Genomic DNA, 13,640 nt, shown 5'->3' with positions numbered 1-13,640 from the left:
ATACACAAGTGGGAGAGACCACTTTTGCTTCCAATAAACACACAAGTGTTTCAATGTTAAGCAAAATTTCCCACTCATTTCTTAGACATGAAACAACTAAGAAGAAAGTACAGGAAAACCTCTTTAATACGATATTGGTTAATACGAAGTACCCTTTAATCCAAAGTTCTTCCCATTCCCCAGCCGATAAGATAGGATTTATAATGTATTTCAGTACGGATAAATCGAAATACGGATAATTTTTAATACGAAGTTGTTTACAAGACCCTTCCGCAAAACTGGTTTCGCTTAATTCGAAGTAGACACCTGCGTAAGTCGACAAGAGAAGATCGAATGTGGAGCGAGCTTGGACGTTATTTTAACTTGACCTTGACATGTTTCCTTGTCCTAAGAGCTGCTGAGAACTCGAGGGAAGTAGCCCGAAATGCCCGCTGGACATTGACATTCTTTGTCAATGTGCATGGCAGGTCAAGCTCTTTCCCCGCTGAATGCGCCACCTTGGAAATATTCACCAGTGCTAGATGAGAAATGCGAGATAAGATCGCACGAATGTTCCAAAATACAAACCGCATGGCGCCTGGAAGTCTCACCCATCTGTCTAGCTCCGAGCTCGAGATACAGCAATTTCCCGTGAGCGAGCAACTTTTGGCCTGGTAGCCGACAACTTCCGGTAACCACTTTCATTAAAAGCATGTTCTTTGTGCCCTGTAGAACTTCATTAAAAAAAGGGAAACTGTTACAGATAATCAAAGGCGCATAGGCCAACTAAAGATCGTCAACCCGCTTAATGCGTTGTCATCTAGGTTTCCCGCAAAAGTTGACGTCGATCTTACGTATGTTGCAACTCCAGTTTCCCGTTTCATACGTTTCCCAACTGTGCCGGTCATAAAATTTGCCAAAACAGTGTTTCTGCGTGACTTCTCCCCTTTTGCTATCAGCAAACGGGGGGGGGGGGGGGGGGGTTGCTAATTGTTTCGGCCACAATTTTCTTGCTCGTGTGCGCACACTGGCTCCTTTCCTTTGGCGTCTAAAAAAAAGCAAACAGTTCTGAATACCTTCTTCAAAACGAACAAAAACCACATGATAAGTAAAAGAAAAGTGACCCCCTTCCTTCTCCTACAACAGCTCATTATCCGCCACTGGTGTGCATGGTAATGCGATAATTGCAGAATTCAGGTCCCTCTTTCTTGTTTGAATGCAGCTGTCTGGATAGGAAATATTGCCCTTATTATTGTCTGTTGCATGGTAAAAGGTAATACAAGGATCATTTTTTTTCACACTGCTGATAAAAGTTCCATCTTCAACAACTGCGTTATCTTTAAAATGCCCATGATTTTCCTTCTGCCACCTGCTGCTCTGACTTCCAGCCGGTCTCATTGTGTTTACGCTGCAGCTGGCGCCAGTGTTTAGTCTAGCATCTGGAAAGCTCTCGCTTGCCGGTAACTGCAATGGCTCATCCAGTGCGAAGGAATAAGCGTCATTGTTTTGAATCTCGCAAAGCCATATAATCCCCGCTTTTCTTCAGAACCATTAGCGTGCTGCTGTTAAAAAAACAAAAACCCGCAATGCTCAATGTAGGAATACGAGAGGAAAAGTTTTCGTGGAGCGAGTGTTTGACCTCCAGAATACTCCTGAAACCTACAATAAATTGTCGATTAATCTGAAAATACGCAAGTTTCGTAAAGCTTGTTTTTACTTCATTTTATGCTAATGAGCTAAGCGGGATTAAATATACAGTTTGAAGTGGGATCCAAACCAGAGTGATTATCGAGTGCGGCACGTGTCCTAGGATACACATTCCGTGCAAACAGATCGCAAGTTGTGTGTCTCCCGTCTCTTGCTTGCGCAAGTGACTAAAGTCAAGATTCTTCAGAGTTTCACTTCTTGCAGTAAACGAGATTGTTTTCCTTTCCCTAGGTCTCCCTGCAAACGGGTTTCTTATGAACTAAAATTGTAAGAATTTCGTGGAAGAGCAACAACTTTGCACAATTAAAAGAAAATACCGTTTGTTAAAAGACTTCTTGCCACAACATGCATCCCGTGCATAACCGGTTGTATAACTAGGCAGGATAAATGGTGTTAACAGTCTCCTTGGAATCTTTGAGTCCGCGTAAAGCTCCGTGTTCTCATTTTGTGTAACATTTTTTACACTTTCTTTAAAACGTACAATATTATTATATAGTACATATAAAGCAGCTTATTTTCTGAGCTACCACCAAGTATAAAACATCCTTTGTGGGGGGAATTTATACTCTACTTTACACCTGAAAACAGGCGCCATCTTGAAAAGTTTGGATAACTCGAAGTCGTTTAATACGAAGTTGACATTTTTTGGTCCCTTGAACTTCGTATTAACGAGGTTTTCCTGTACTATGTTTATGAACGTTTCATTGCAGCTGTTTAAAATGCAGCCTCTGTACTATAATTGTTAATTCCTGTGAACAAAATTCATGCAGAATCAATGTTTAGTGTAGTGTAGTGTAGAAGTAACGTACAAAAGAAGCTACATCTCGTGTTCAAATTCAGTATATGAAATATAAATTTCAGTGTTGTTATGGAATATAAAATAGCTTACAGACTGCACTGATTGTACAAAATAAAAAGTAAAAATGCCATAAACTTATTCACAACTTTCATCTCTTATCACATCTGGAATCCATGCAAGCAAACAGCTCGGGATTCCCTCGATTGATACTAGCTGACATTTCTTATAATACATAACTCAAATGCAGAACATGCATGTTTGACAGTATGGATACAACTAACAAAGTTGTGTCCATACTAACATCAAGTTACAGCAGACAAGGAAATATTTTTCGTTACTTTTCACCTGACCTGAAAATATGGGTAACAACATTTACAACAAAAAATTCTCAAAAAATATTAGTTTCCTTTCTTTAAGGAATCTCTTTTACTCAATTTTCCTCTATATACGAGGTGTGACAAAAAAAAAAAAAACGGATTGATTACATAAGTGAAAACAAAAAGGAGTTGGCGACAACAGTTTTGGTGAGGTCATGCAACACCCCTAGTCTATCTGTGCTACAAGTTTGGACTCACCTGGTCCCGCCAGTTGGGAGTATTGCATCATTGAGTGAACACCTGCAACAGTGTCCTGCCGAAAAATGTCTAGTGTGAAAAGTGAACAAAGAATCAACATCAAATTCCTTGTGACACTTACTTTCATGGTCATAGGTAAAAAAAACTGTCTCATCGCAAGTAACAACAGATTCCAACAAACTTGGCTCATTTCTAAGACATTGTAACATGTCCTCACTCAAGTCTTTACAATACAGTTTTTGGTCATCTGACAGAACTTTTGGTACAACCTTTGCACAAATCTTCCGCATGTTCAATTCCTTTGTTAAAATGCATCGAACAGCTTCCCTATCCTTCCTAACTCAGCCACTGCACGAACACTCAATCTTTGGTCACCTCGTATCACTTCAAGAACTCTTACAATGTTTTGTTCTGTAATCGCAGTTCATGGGCACCCTGTACGTTCATTGTCATCCACACCGTCCCTTCCCTCCGAAAACCGTTCATGCCATTCAAACACGCGTGTCCTAGACAAAGTATCATCTCCAAAAGCCTCACTTAACATTTGGAATGTTTCTGTTGCCAATTTCTTAAGTTTCACAAGGAATTTGATGTTGATTCTTTGTTCACTTTTCACACTAGACATTTTTTCTTGAAGAACACGGTTGCAGGTGTTCACTCAATGACGCAATACTCCCAAGTGGCGAGACCATTTGAGTCCAAAGTTGCAGCACAGATAGACTAGGGGTGTTGCATGACGTCACCAAAACTGTTGTTGCCAACTACTTTTTCTTTTTCACTTATGCAATCAATCCGGTTTTTTTGTGTCACACTTCGTATTTTGCTGCAGAATTCATTTATATAATTCCAGCATATTTTCAAATACAAAATTTTAATATATCTACATCCTCACAGATGGAATATTTAAGTAGATATCATTGTCTGTTTATTACCTAACGCAAGATCAACTTCCTCATCTTTTACACACACATGACAACCTCGTTACCCATTTTTTTTTTGGGGGGGGGAGGGGATATGCAACATTTTGTTGTTAGGGTTAAGATACAGAAACATTTACGAAGTTTACTAAATTTTGTACTAACCAGTAATTAGTGCACAGTTTCAACAGACAATTTTTGATTCTTTGATTTGTATGTGTGAATGTCACAGGTAAGGCAGGTCTCATATATACGCCATGGCTCACAATAATGTTCCTTGAATCCAGTAAAAAAAACCAGGGGTGTACAATGAAATTTCCTTTTCTCAAGAATTGTAGAACTGGAGAGAAAGAAATAACCGAAATACAAAAATATTTAACTGCATCTCAGGCATACAATATTTGTAAAAAATACCATTTCAGTCAGCAATTTGAAGTATTTTTGTGGATGGAAACACAATTTGAGTTTGACTGAGTTTTTGTTTTAAGTCCACTTTATGCACAGAAAGGCTAATCTGGACTGGACCTACAGTTTAAAGTGGGATCCGGAACCATTATGTGCCTCGACCTGATATCTTCATTTGTAACGGCACCGACGATGCTGCCACTGCAGCAACAATTTGTTCACTATGGGAACTCCTGGTGTAAGCTAATGGTTAGAACTGAATTTTTGCTTAGCAACAAGTTCGACTTTCAGTATTTAATCAAAAAAAAAGTAAAGTGCTCCCCTGTGCTTTGCATTACGCCTTGAAGGTGTACAGGGGGTGTGGAGTTAGGGCCCCAAACTTTCTTGATCATGGCCGAAGGTGGGGGTGATGTGATCAGCTGCCTTTGGCCTTTGCAATACAATGGAAATATAATACTTAAACTTGTGTCTACCTAACAAAAAAAAAAAAAAAAAAAAAAAAAAAAAAAAAAAAAAAAAAAAACTGGGCTCGATTATGCTCCCTAATTCTTGTACAAATTATAATATTATACATTTTGATTTATTCAATACCTCCTTCATATCATTTTATGATACTTTTCTGCCATTTTTGGCTAATTGCAAATGAATGACAAATAGGTTGATTTGTTTTGGTGTTTTAAGTTTACTTTATGCACAGTAAGGCTAATTGGGACTGGACCTACAGTTTAAAGTGGAATCCGAACCACTATGTGCCTCCACCAGGTATCGAACCTGGGACCCCTTGATTACAAGGCGACGACGGTACCACTGCGCCATCGGGGTAGGCCGAATGACAAATAGATGAAGGGTCACTCACAAACACCCGTACCCAGACTTGATTGAACCTTAGGTGGCAAAATAAAAATCTGAATACTTAATGCATTCATTCACTGAAGAGGATGTTATCATAATGAGGATGGATGATAATTTGATGCAACAGGGTGGCCACTCTAGGACTATGATAAAATTCAAGTATAATTCCCAGTTTTCAAGATGAACTTTCCAAAAATTCAAGGCTAAAAGCAGATGTTTTTTTCTATTTCAACCTTACGTAACATCACCTCTCACCACCCTCACACATACAAAGGCAAATATATTAACAATATAAAAGGTCTGTGTGATTCCAACGAATTAAAAAATTCTAATTCAATTCAATTAAACGGTATTAAAAATAGTTAATTATGCCATTTCACATACTCAGACTTGAAATACATCTACAAAAACGAATCACAAATGTTACGGGATGTACTAATCAATGAAAAACTGTTAAATTGTATAACAATTTTTTACTTAAATTTTAACTAATCAACTTCAATATATGTTATCTTGTAATAATCTTCCGTCTGTCAGACAAGACTGTTCTGCAAATGACACTAACAAAATAAACGTATTGATAGAACTCTGTCCTATTTTCCACGAAACTTTCTTTTCATTCCTAGATCAAAATAGTTGCTAAACTGTGAAAAACCTACCTCAGAGCATTTATAAATATGTATTAATTAAATTGTATTTTGATTAATAAAAGTTGCAATTTTTCACGTCTACAGAGAAAAATTTATACAGAATTCACGCACAATTCCCGGATCCAATAATTCATGCATAATTCCCGGAATTCGCAGTGAGGAGCCACCCTGTGCAAAAATAATGGAACACATCCTGGCAAGGATATCGCTACAACCTTCAGAGATAAAACCGCGAGCTCCATGGCCATAAAGGCAGCATAATTTATGCATCTTAAACAAAAGGTGTCAATTGAAAATTACTTTTAGTCCTGATGATGCAATAAAGGAGTGCCAGTATCAATTTCCACCATCATGAATTGAGAGAAGGCTTACTATAAATATTTCTTTTTTATTTTCAATATTCCGTCATACGTACCCTTTTGTGAATGAAGACAGTGGATCTTCGAAATTAATAGGATTGAACCATTAAATTGTGCAACGCGGAATTACGAAATCTTTTAAATTTCACGTAAGTAATATTATATCCCGATCACCAATGTTCAACTTCTTTGTAATGAGATTACACTTGGAAATCTAAAATACATAAATAATAAGACTATAACCTGAGTTCATCAGAGGTAGTTTACCTGGGCCTTCTCACTGGCCGATAACCAAAATAAGCTGAGCCTCGAGCACGTGCACGAAATCTTCCCCGTGGAGGACGGTCCGTCTTGCTTAATCCTGGGCGATTTGTCCTTTTAGGCATAACCTATAAAAAAAAAGTTGAAACCTAAAAGTAAGTTTCACTCTTCTCTCAATTTCAAACATTTAGATATTGGCAAAAATAACTTATTTACTGTTCTCTATGTATAGATGCAGAAGTATATTAGAGAAATAAAATAAAAGCGGTGTTTTATTTGGGAATGGACCGATATAAAACTTCTACTCATACATATATAAAATTCAAATATAGTGATATTCTGTTGAGCGGGCCACAAGGAAAAGAACCTTTGGACAAAATTATCCGCACACCTTCCCCTCCCCTCCTCTCAGGAATATGGTGCACAGGAGTCTCAAATCTCCACAGGCTCTTTTGCAAGTGGTTCCACTATACCCATATGTTAAAAAATTGAAACTCTTCATTCAGGGCCTGAATGGTTCATTCACCTCCAAAATTAATATACCATATTTACGTGAGTATAATGTGCATGCGTGTATAATTCACACCCTCGTTTGTGATGGGGAAAAGCAACAAAAAAAAAAAAATATCTTATTTAATGCCCCGAAAAATAAGCTTTTTTCACTTGTTTCTTTCGCTCTCATTCCCTTCATGAGTGCTCTACCGCTCGCAAGTGGGTCTGATCTACAAACAGACACCACCACACCACGCTTGAGTGATATCCAATAGCACTTGACCTCTGCCCTCCCCTCCCCCCAAGCGGGCCAATGTTACCCTGAACCAGACAGCCGCTACCCAAAGTGCCAGGCTTGTCTTCCCATTGTGATTTCGATTGCTCCTGGATACGCGAGAAGAGCAGATCGAATATGCTTGGATGTTATTTTAAATTGACCTTGACTTGCCTCCTTGCCCCAAGAGCTACTGACAATGCACGTGGGGGGGGGGGGGGGGGGGCAGTCCGAAATGACTGCTGGAATTGCAGTCTTCGTCAATGTGTATGGCAGGTCAATCTCTTTCATCGATAAACACCACCTTGAGAAATGCAAGATAAGATTGCAGGAACACTCCAAACTACAGACGCGTGGCACCTGGAAGTCTCGCACCCATCTGTTCAGCTCTGACCTAGAGATCAGCAGGTTCCCGTGAGTGAGCAATTCTTGGCCTTGTAGCAGACAACTTCCGGTAACTGCTTTCATTCAAAACATGTTCTTTGTTCCCTGTACCACTTCATAAAAAAGCAAAACTGTTAGAGATAATCTAAGACACGTAGGCCAACTAAAGATTGTGAACCCACTTAATGCATTGTCATCCAGGTTTCTGCAAAAGTTTACTTCGATCTTACGTGCATCATAACTCCCGTTTCCCACTTCATTCGTTTTCCTAACTGTGCCGATGTCGTAATGTTTGCCAAAAAAGAATTCCCTTGGTTGAGTGCCTTCTCCCTCCCTTAATGTCAGCAAACAGGGATGGGGGGGGGGGTGCCTATTGTTTCAGCCAGGACTTTCTTGCTCGTGTGTGCATATGGGTGATTGCAGGCAAGGGTGGAAGTGGACCTCTCTTTATTCCTTTGACATCTAAAATTGGGCAACCAGTTCTGGATACATTCTTGAAAACTAACAATTCATACAATTTTTTTTAAGAAAAGTGACCCTTTCCCAGCTCATTCTCCGCAACTGGTGTGCACGGCAATGTGATAATTGCAGAATTCAGGTCCCATTTTTTTTTTTTAATGCTGTTGTCTGCATAGGAAATATTGCCTGTATTATTGTCTGTTGCATGTTACAACGTAAAGCAAGGGTCATTTCTTTCTTCTTCACACTGCTGATAAAAGTTCTGTCTTCGACAGTTGCGTTATCTTAAATGCTGAGGATTTTCTCTTCGACCACCTGTTGCTCGAACTTCCGGCCGGTCTCCTTGTTTTAACGCTGCAGCTGGCGCCACTGTGTCGTCTAGCACCTGCAAACCTTTCTCTTGCCGATAACAGTGATGACTCAGGCAGGAAGGAAACAAGTCTTTGTTTTGAATCTCGCAAAGCTGTTTTGATGTGAAGATAAAGAAATTCCATCTCCACAAAGAAGAAGAAGAAGAAAAAAAAGAGTTAAAACTTGAGTCCGATTTAAAGAAACATTATTCAAGGGGAAAATGTTTGGAGGAGCGGGTATTTGACATCGAGAATACTTTTAAATCCAACATTAAATTGTCGATTAATGTGCGAGTAAATAACCATTTCCCATTTTGATAACTTGTTTTGAGTTCATTTTATGCTGATGTGCTAACCAGGACTACATATACAGTTTGAAGTGAAATACAATTCCAAACCCGAACAATTATCGAGTGTGACACTGTTTAATGTGTCCTAGAATATGCACTGGGTGCAAACAGATCGCAAGTTGTGTGTTTTCTTTTTCAGGCTGGACTACAATGCAAGTCAAGGAAGAGTTTGAACTGCTCCTGGAATGGGGGAGGGGGATGAATATGAAGTTGGTTGAAGCCAAGAAAACGTGAATTTTGTACGATGTGTTTTACACAGCCGAACCAGAACGAAATGTACAGCCCCGATTTTTCTTTTGTCTGGTGCCTAGAAAGGTTGTGTCACCTCTCCCGAGAGATCTTATTTTACCAATTATACTTGTAATAAACAATGCTCCAACATTAATTCTGCCAGATTATCTTCAGAATTTTGATGGCGTCAGTGTGACTGGTGTTGAACATTCTTCGAGTTTCGCTTACAATAACCGAGAGATTGTTTTCCTTTCCGTAGATCTCACTGCAAACGGGTTTCTCATGAACTAGAATTGTAAGAATTTCGTGGAAGAGCAACGACTGTGCACAATTAAAAGAAAATAACATTTTAAATCCTTTTTTGTGAAAACGTTTTCATGTTCCCACAACAGGCATCCTGTGCATAACAGGTTGTATAACTACCAGGATAAATGGTGTTACCATCTCCTAGGAATCTGTGTTTGAGCTCAGTTTAAGCTGAAAATTGGTGCAAATTCCAATAACGACCCTTTTTCCAGGAACTGTGAAAGGTTGTTGTATCGAGAATTGACTGTAGTTATTTCTATTTGGTAAGTGTTGACGTAATTATTTTACCTTCATATATTTATTATTAGGTTATGTTATTTTAGGTTACGCTATGCTATGTATATTTCGTTTGGTTTTTCTGGACATTTTGGCAGGGGGTCGCTAGCAGATATTCGTGATTGCTTCACGCAATTGTTTACGATTATTTCCTGCAAACATTCAAAACCCCACATACATAATTTTTATTTACCCATATTGTTGTATACGTGTTACATGCAGTTACTAGGAGTCGCTCGCATCTGTTCATGACAGTTTCTAAGGCGAAAACAGTTCTTGTGGAAATTATTTCTCCCGCGAAAAATACCGCTTGATACACCTCCCGTGTGATGGGAGGTGCATGCTTGAATGCGGCCAGAACAGTGCTGCTTTTCTCGATGTCACTAAACTTTCCAATACTAAGTAAAAACTCATGGAAAATGCCCATTTTGCTTTTAAAAGTTACTTTTTTAAAATTATTATTGCTAAAGAAAGACAATCTGTAGATATATACATGTCATACGCAGTGACAGTCAAAACAATGTGTGGTTTCATTTTGGTTGTCCGAATTATTCCGTGCATAATACGCACCCCAGTTTTGAGGGGCAAAAATATGGGTAAAAAGTGTGCATTATACACGCGTAAATACGGTATGTACCTGAACATTTTTATCTTGGAAACTATGAATGCTGGAGTTACAAATTATAATAGATATTTGACTATAATCCAAAACCCCTAAATTTCCTTTACCAAATAGCATACATTTTAAAAATCCTATTTTCTTTACGAAATTTGAACTTTATAAGGCCCCCACATAAATTGAGGGTTCAAAACATTACCTGCATATTACCTAATATGCGTTTCATTCTCATGGCAAGAATTATGCACTTGCTGCTGACATGTTCGGAGGAAAAAAAATTCTAATGTAAAGGCTGTAATTTTTTTATGGGAAATCCCCCCTCCCCCAAAATAGTGTCATGAAATTAAACTTTACTAATTGCTAATGATATACATCAAGCCTCACATGGCACTCAAAACATATATCTCCGAAGTAAGTCCTGAAGCTTTCCTGGCGACGAATGATGAAAAAAGATTCTATCGGTCCTTTCCACAAATCACTTGGTTGATAGCCCGAGAGAATCTTTTCATGTATCTCCGAACATTATCATTTCCAACATCACACTACATTCCTTGGGTGCCTGCCAGCATTAGAGACCATATCTGTAAGGGACACAGGTGTCCCAGCTAAGCTGGAGTTTAATGGTTAATAAAAATCAATTTTTTTCATTGCATGATTGTGTCATTATGTGTTCTTCTAAGATGTTGATAATACATATTCACACAAACCTTTTCTTTTTAATTGTTCTATATATAGTGTATTGCATATGCAAAATCCAACCATGCAACATGAGTATTTTATGTTTAGTTTATCTGAACAGCTGCCTCTCAAATGAGTACAGAGGTTGGTTCACTTCCGTCTGGACAATTTGAAGTGTTCGCTCACCTATGACAGTTCTGCCTTCCGCCACCGGCTGTGTTTGATGTGAAGCCCAGCACTCTGAACAATTGCTCGGCATAGCAGTTTCCATTGGAGAAGACATCTTTGCAGTTGTACCATGGGTATGCTATCCAACTCCTGTTGGCAAGCTCTCAATAGGCCGGTCACTGTACATGCCTTACGTGAAGAATGGTGGCGTTTCAGAAGTCCAAATGCACAGTCCATTGGACAAATCCCAGTCTTAGGTTCCATCCATTTGCTGAATGCTAGTGATGCTTTGGCTGTGTGACTGAATGCCTTGTCTTGATGTAGTTCCCGTTAGTCCCTATTAGTGTCCTGTCCATACAATATTTCCTTCTTGCAAACATTAGGTAACGCACATTCCTCATAATGCACAGCATTGATTTTCACATCTTTAATCAATAATTTCCAGCCACAACCATGAAACTTTCGGAAAGACTTTCAGTGCACCAATGTACCAAATTGCTTAGTACTTTTCCATTGATGCTTCCATATGTTACTGCATGAACCCTTTCATAATCAGTATCCAAGCTTTGTATAAGGTGACCATAAAATTCCACTGATCTCACACCACATGATTCTCATACAGCTTCCTGCAGTTAGTTTTCCATTCCCCAATATGGTAGGGTTTCAGAATGTGAACACTGCAAGTTCTGGTGACTGGTATGGGTGATAGTTGGTTGGGACACAGGGAACCGTTTGACCATAGCACACTGCGTCCGAGGAATCTCAGCAGTCAATTTGCAAATTCCATGCATAAAGGTATACTCAGGGTTGGCCCCACTGCATGTTGTTGCCACAGTACATCTTTCCACACAAAATCCATGCTCCTGGCACTGTTTGACTATGCTGGAACAACTAAACTTTGCATCAGAAAATGCTACAATTTAGCCTTCCCAAATCAATTCACTTTCGTACAACATGACCATTCTGCTAGCAGGCATGATAAGCACTGATGCATGTGTGGTCAAGTTGCACAGCTCTGCATTGCACCTGCACTGCAGTGTCATCTTTCAAACTCGTCCAGGTGGAAGCAAACCAACCTCTGTATTGAGAGCATCACAGGAAACCCTATCAGATACTCATCAAACAATAAAATGTTGTTTCATGTTGCCAATGTAACTGATTTGCTTTCAAAATTAAAAATTTACTTATTCTTGAAGAAGACAAGTGCAGCTACAACAAACATTCCAAAAACAAGTAAATAACACTTTATATTTAAAAATTTTCGCATGGCTTAAATTATGATATTGATACACAATACAGCCTCACTTCAAATATACAATACATACCTTGATTTGTCTACCTCTAAAGAGAGACTCGTCCATAGCCATAGCAGTCTGAACAGAATCTCTTTCTGCAAATTCAATGTAGGCAAAGCCTTTGGGATGACCATCAAATTTGTTACACAAAATTGTTACTCTGTTTATTGAGCCACAGCCATGAAAATGTTGCTCCAGTTCTTCTGCTGTTGCACCATAATCAACCTACAGTAATTAATTTATAATTAATGTATGTATGTATGTAACTACAATTATGAGTAAATATGCCTACATTACAGTTATGCTGCAGGCTATACTCAAGGATAGTTTTACCAACTAGAACCTATCAGAATTTTTGAAGTCTGTTTAATGTAAAATCAAGCATGAAAATAGTCATGCAAACTCAATTTCAAAGGTGCAAGGGTAATTAGACTAACTCTGATGTAATTAAAATTTAACAGTCACAATACAGAAAATTGTTACCAAACTACATTATCTCCTCATATCTGAATTTATATCTATAATGTAAGGGCATCTAACAGATACTACAACTTTCATAGAGAAAGGATTGGGCAAGCATTATTTTAACTCAAGTGTAGCCTATCCAAAAGTTTTAATATGCTCAAATTACTAGAATAGAAGTTTGAAAGTATAAAGCATGGAAACTGTAAAGAAGCTTAAACCAATTCATAATAAGGGGTAACGATGCCTGTAACTGTAAAGAAGCTTAAACCAATTCATAATAAGGGGTAACGATGCCTGTAACTAAGGTTCAAATCACCAACCCTGAGACCTTCTGTAAACAAAACCACGTGCATGCAGAAAGCATTGCAAACTCATAGAAGTAAAATAATCCACACGAAAATCCAGCATTGTTACAGGAATCATTACGTAATGTAAAACAACGGCCAACTTGTAGTATGGGATACGCTGTCGGAAATGACGTCTCACTTTAAATCCAATGCTCTTTCTTTTGTACTTATTGCTTCATCTGTATGGTTAACTCTTTGCACCAGTAATCATTTCGCATAAATTTGGCTTCTTTCTTGCATGCGAATTGAATATATTTTACTTGCATTTTTTTTTAGACAAAATGATGTAATATGGTAATGTATATTTCTAAGGTTTGATATAGATAAAAGTGTATTTGAAATTTTATCTTAAAAGTGAAGTGCTCCCCTGTGCTTAGCACCATGCCATGAAGGCGTATAGGGGTGTGGGGGTAATGCCCCACACTTTCTTGATCCGGTCATG

The 13,640-nt window shown here is 38.5% G+C and overlaps 1 protein-coding gene across 10 annotated transcripts in view; it reads right to left on the bottom strand.

Annotated features, from left to right (window-relative positions):
• Pabp2 (poly(A) binding protein nuclear 1) overlaps window positions 1–13,640 on the bottom strand; it is a 57,650-nt gene that overhangs the window by 21,553 nt on the left and 22,457 nt on the right. For 7 of the 10 annotated variants that reach the window (XM_083138969.1, XM_083138973.1, XM_083138974.1 and 4 more), the window contains 2 exons: window positions 12,417–12,611; window positions 6,511–6,632 (listed from right to left, as the gene is read on the bottom strand). In XM_083138969.1, coding sequence (XP_082995095.1) covers window positions 6,511–6,632; window positions 12,417–12,611 — 317 coding nt within the window. Of the gene's footprint in view, window positions 1–6,486; window positions 6,633–12,416; window positions 12,612–13,640 lie in introns of all 10 variants that reach the window. The other 3 variants (XM_083138975.1, XM_083138976.1, XM_083138978.1) reach the window with 1 other exon arrangement.

Source organism: Lepisma saccharinum, chromosome 17 (genome assembly GCF_977018435.1).
Source record: "Lepisma saccharinum chromosome 17, izLepSacc3.1, whole genome shotgun sequence".
In the NCBI taxonomy this organism is placed as follows: domain Eukaryota; kingdom Metazoa; phylum Arthropoda; class Insecta; order Zygentoma; family Lepismatidae; genus Lepisma; species Lepisma saccharinum.
This window is presented reverse-complemented; position numbering and strand designations above follow the sequence as displayed.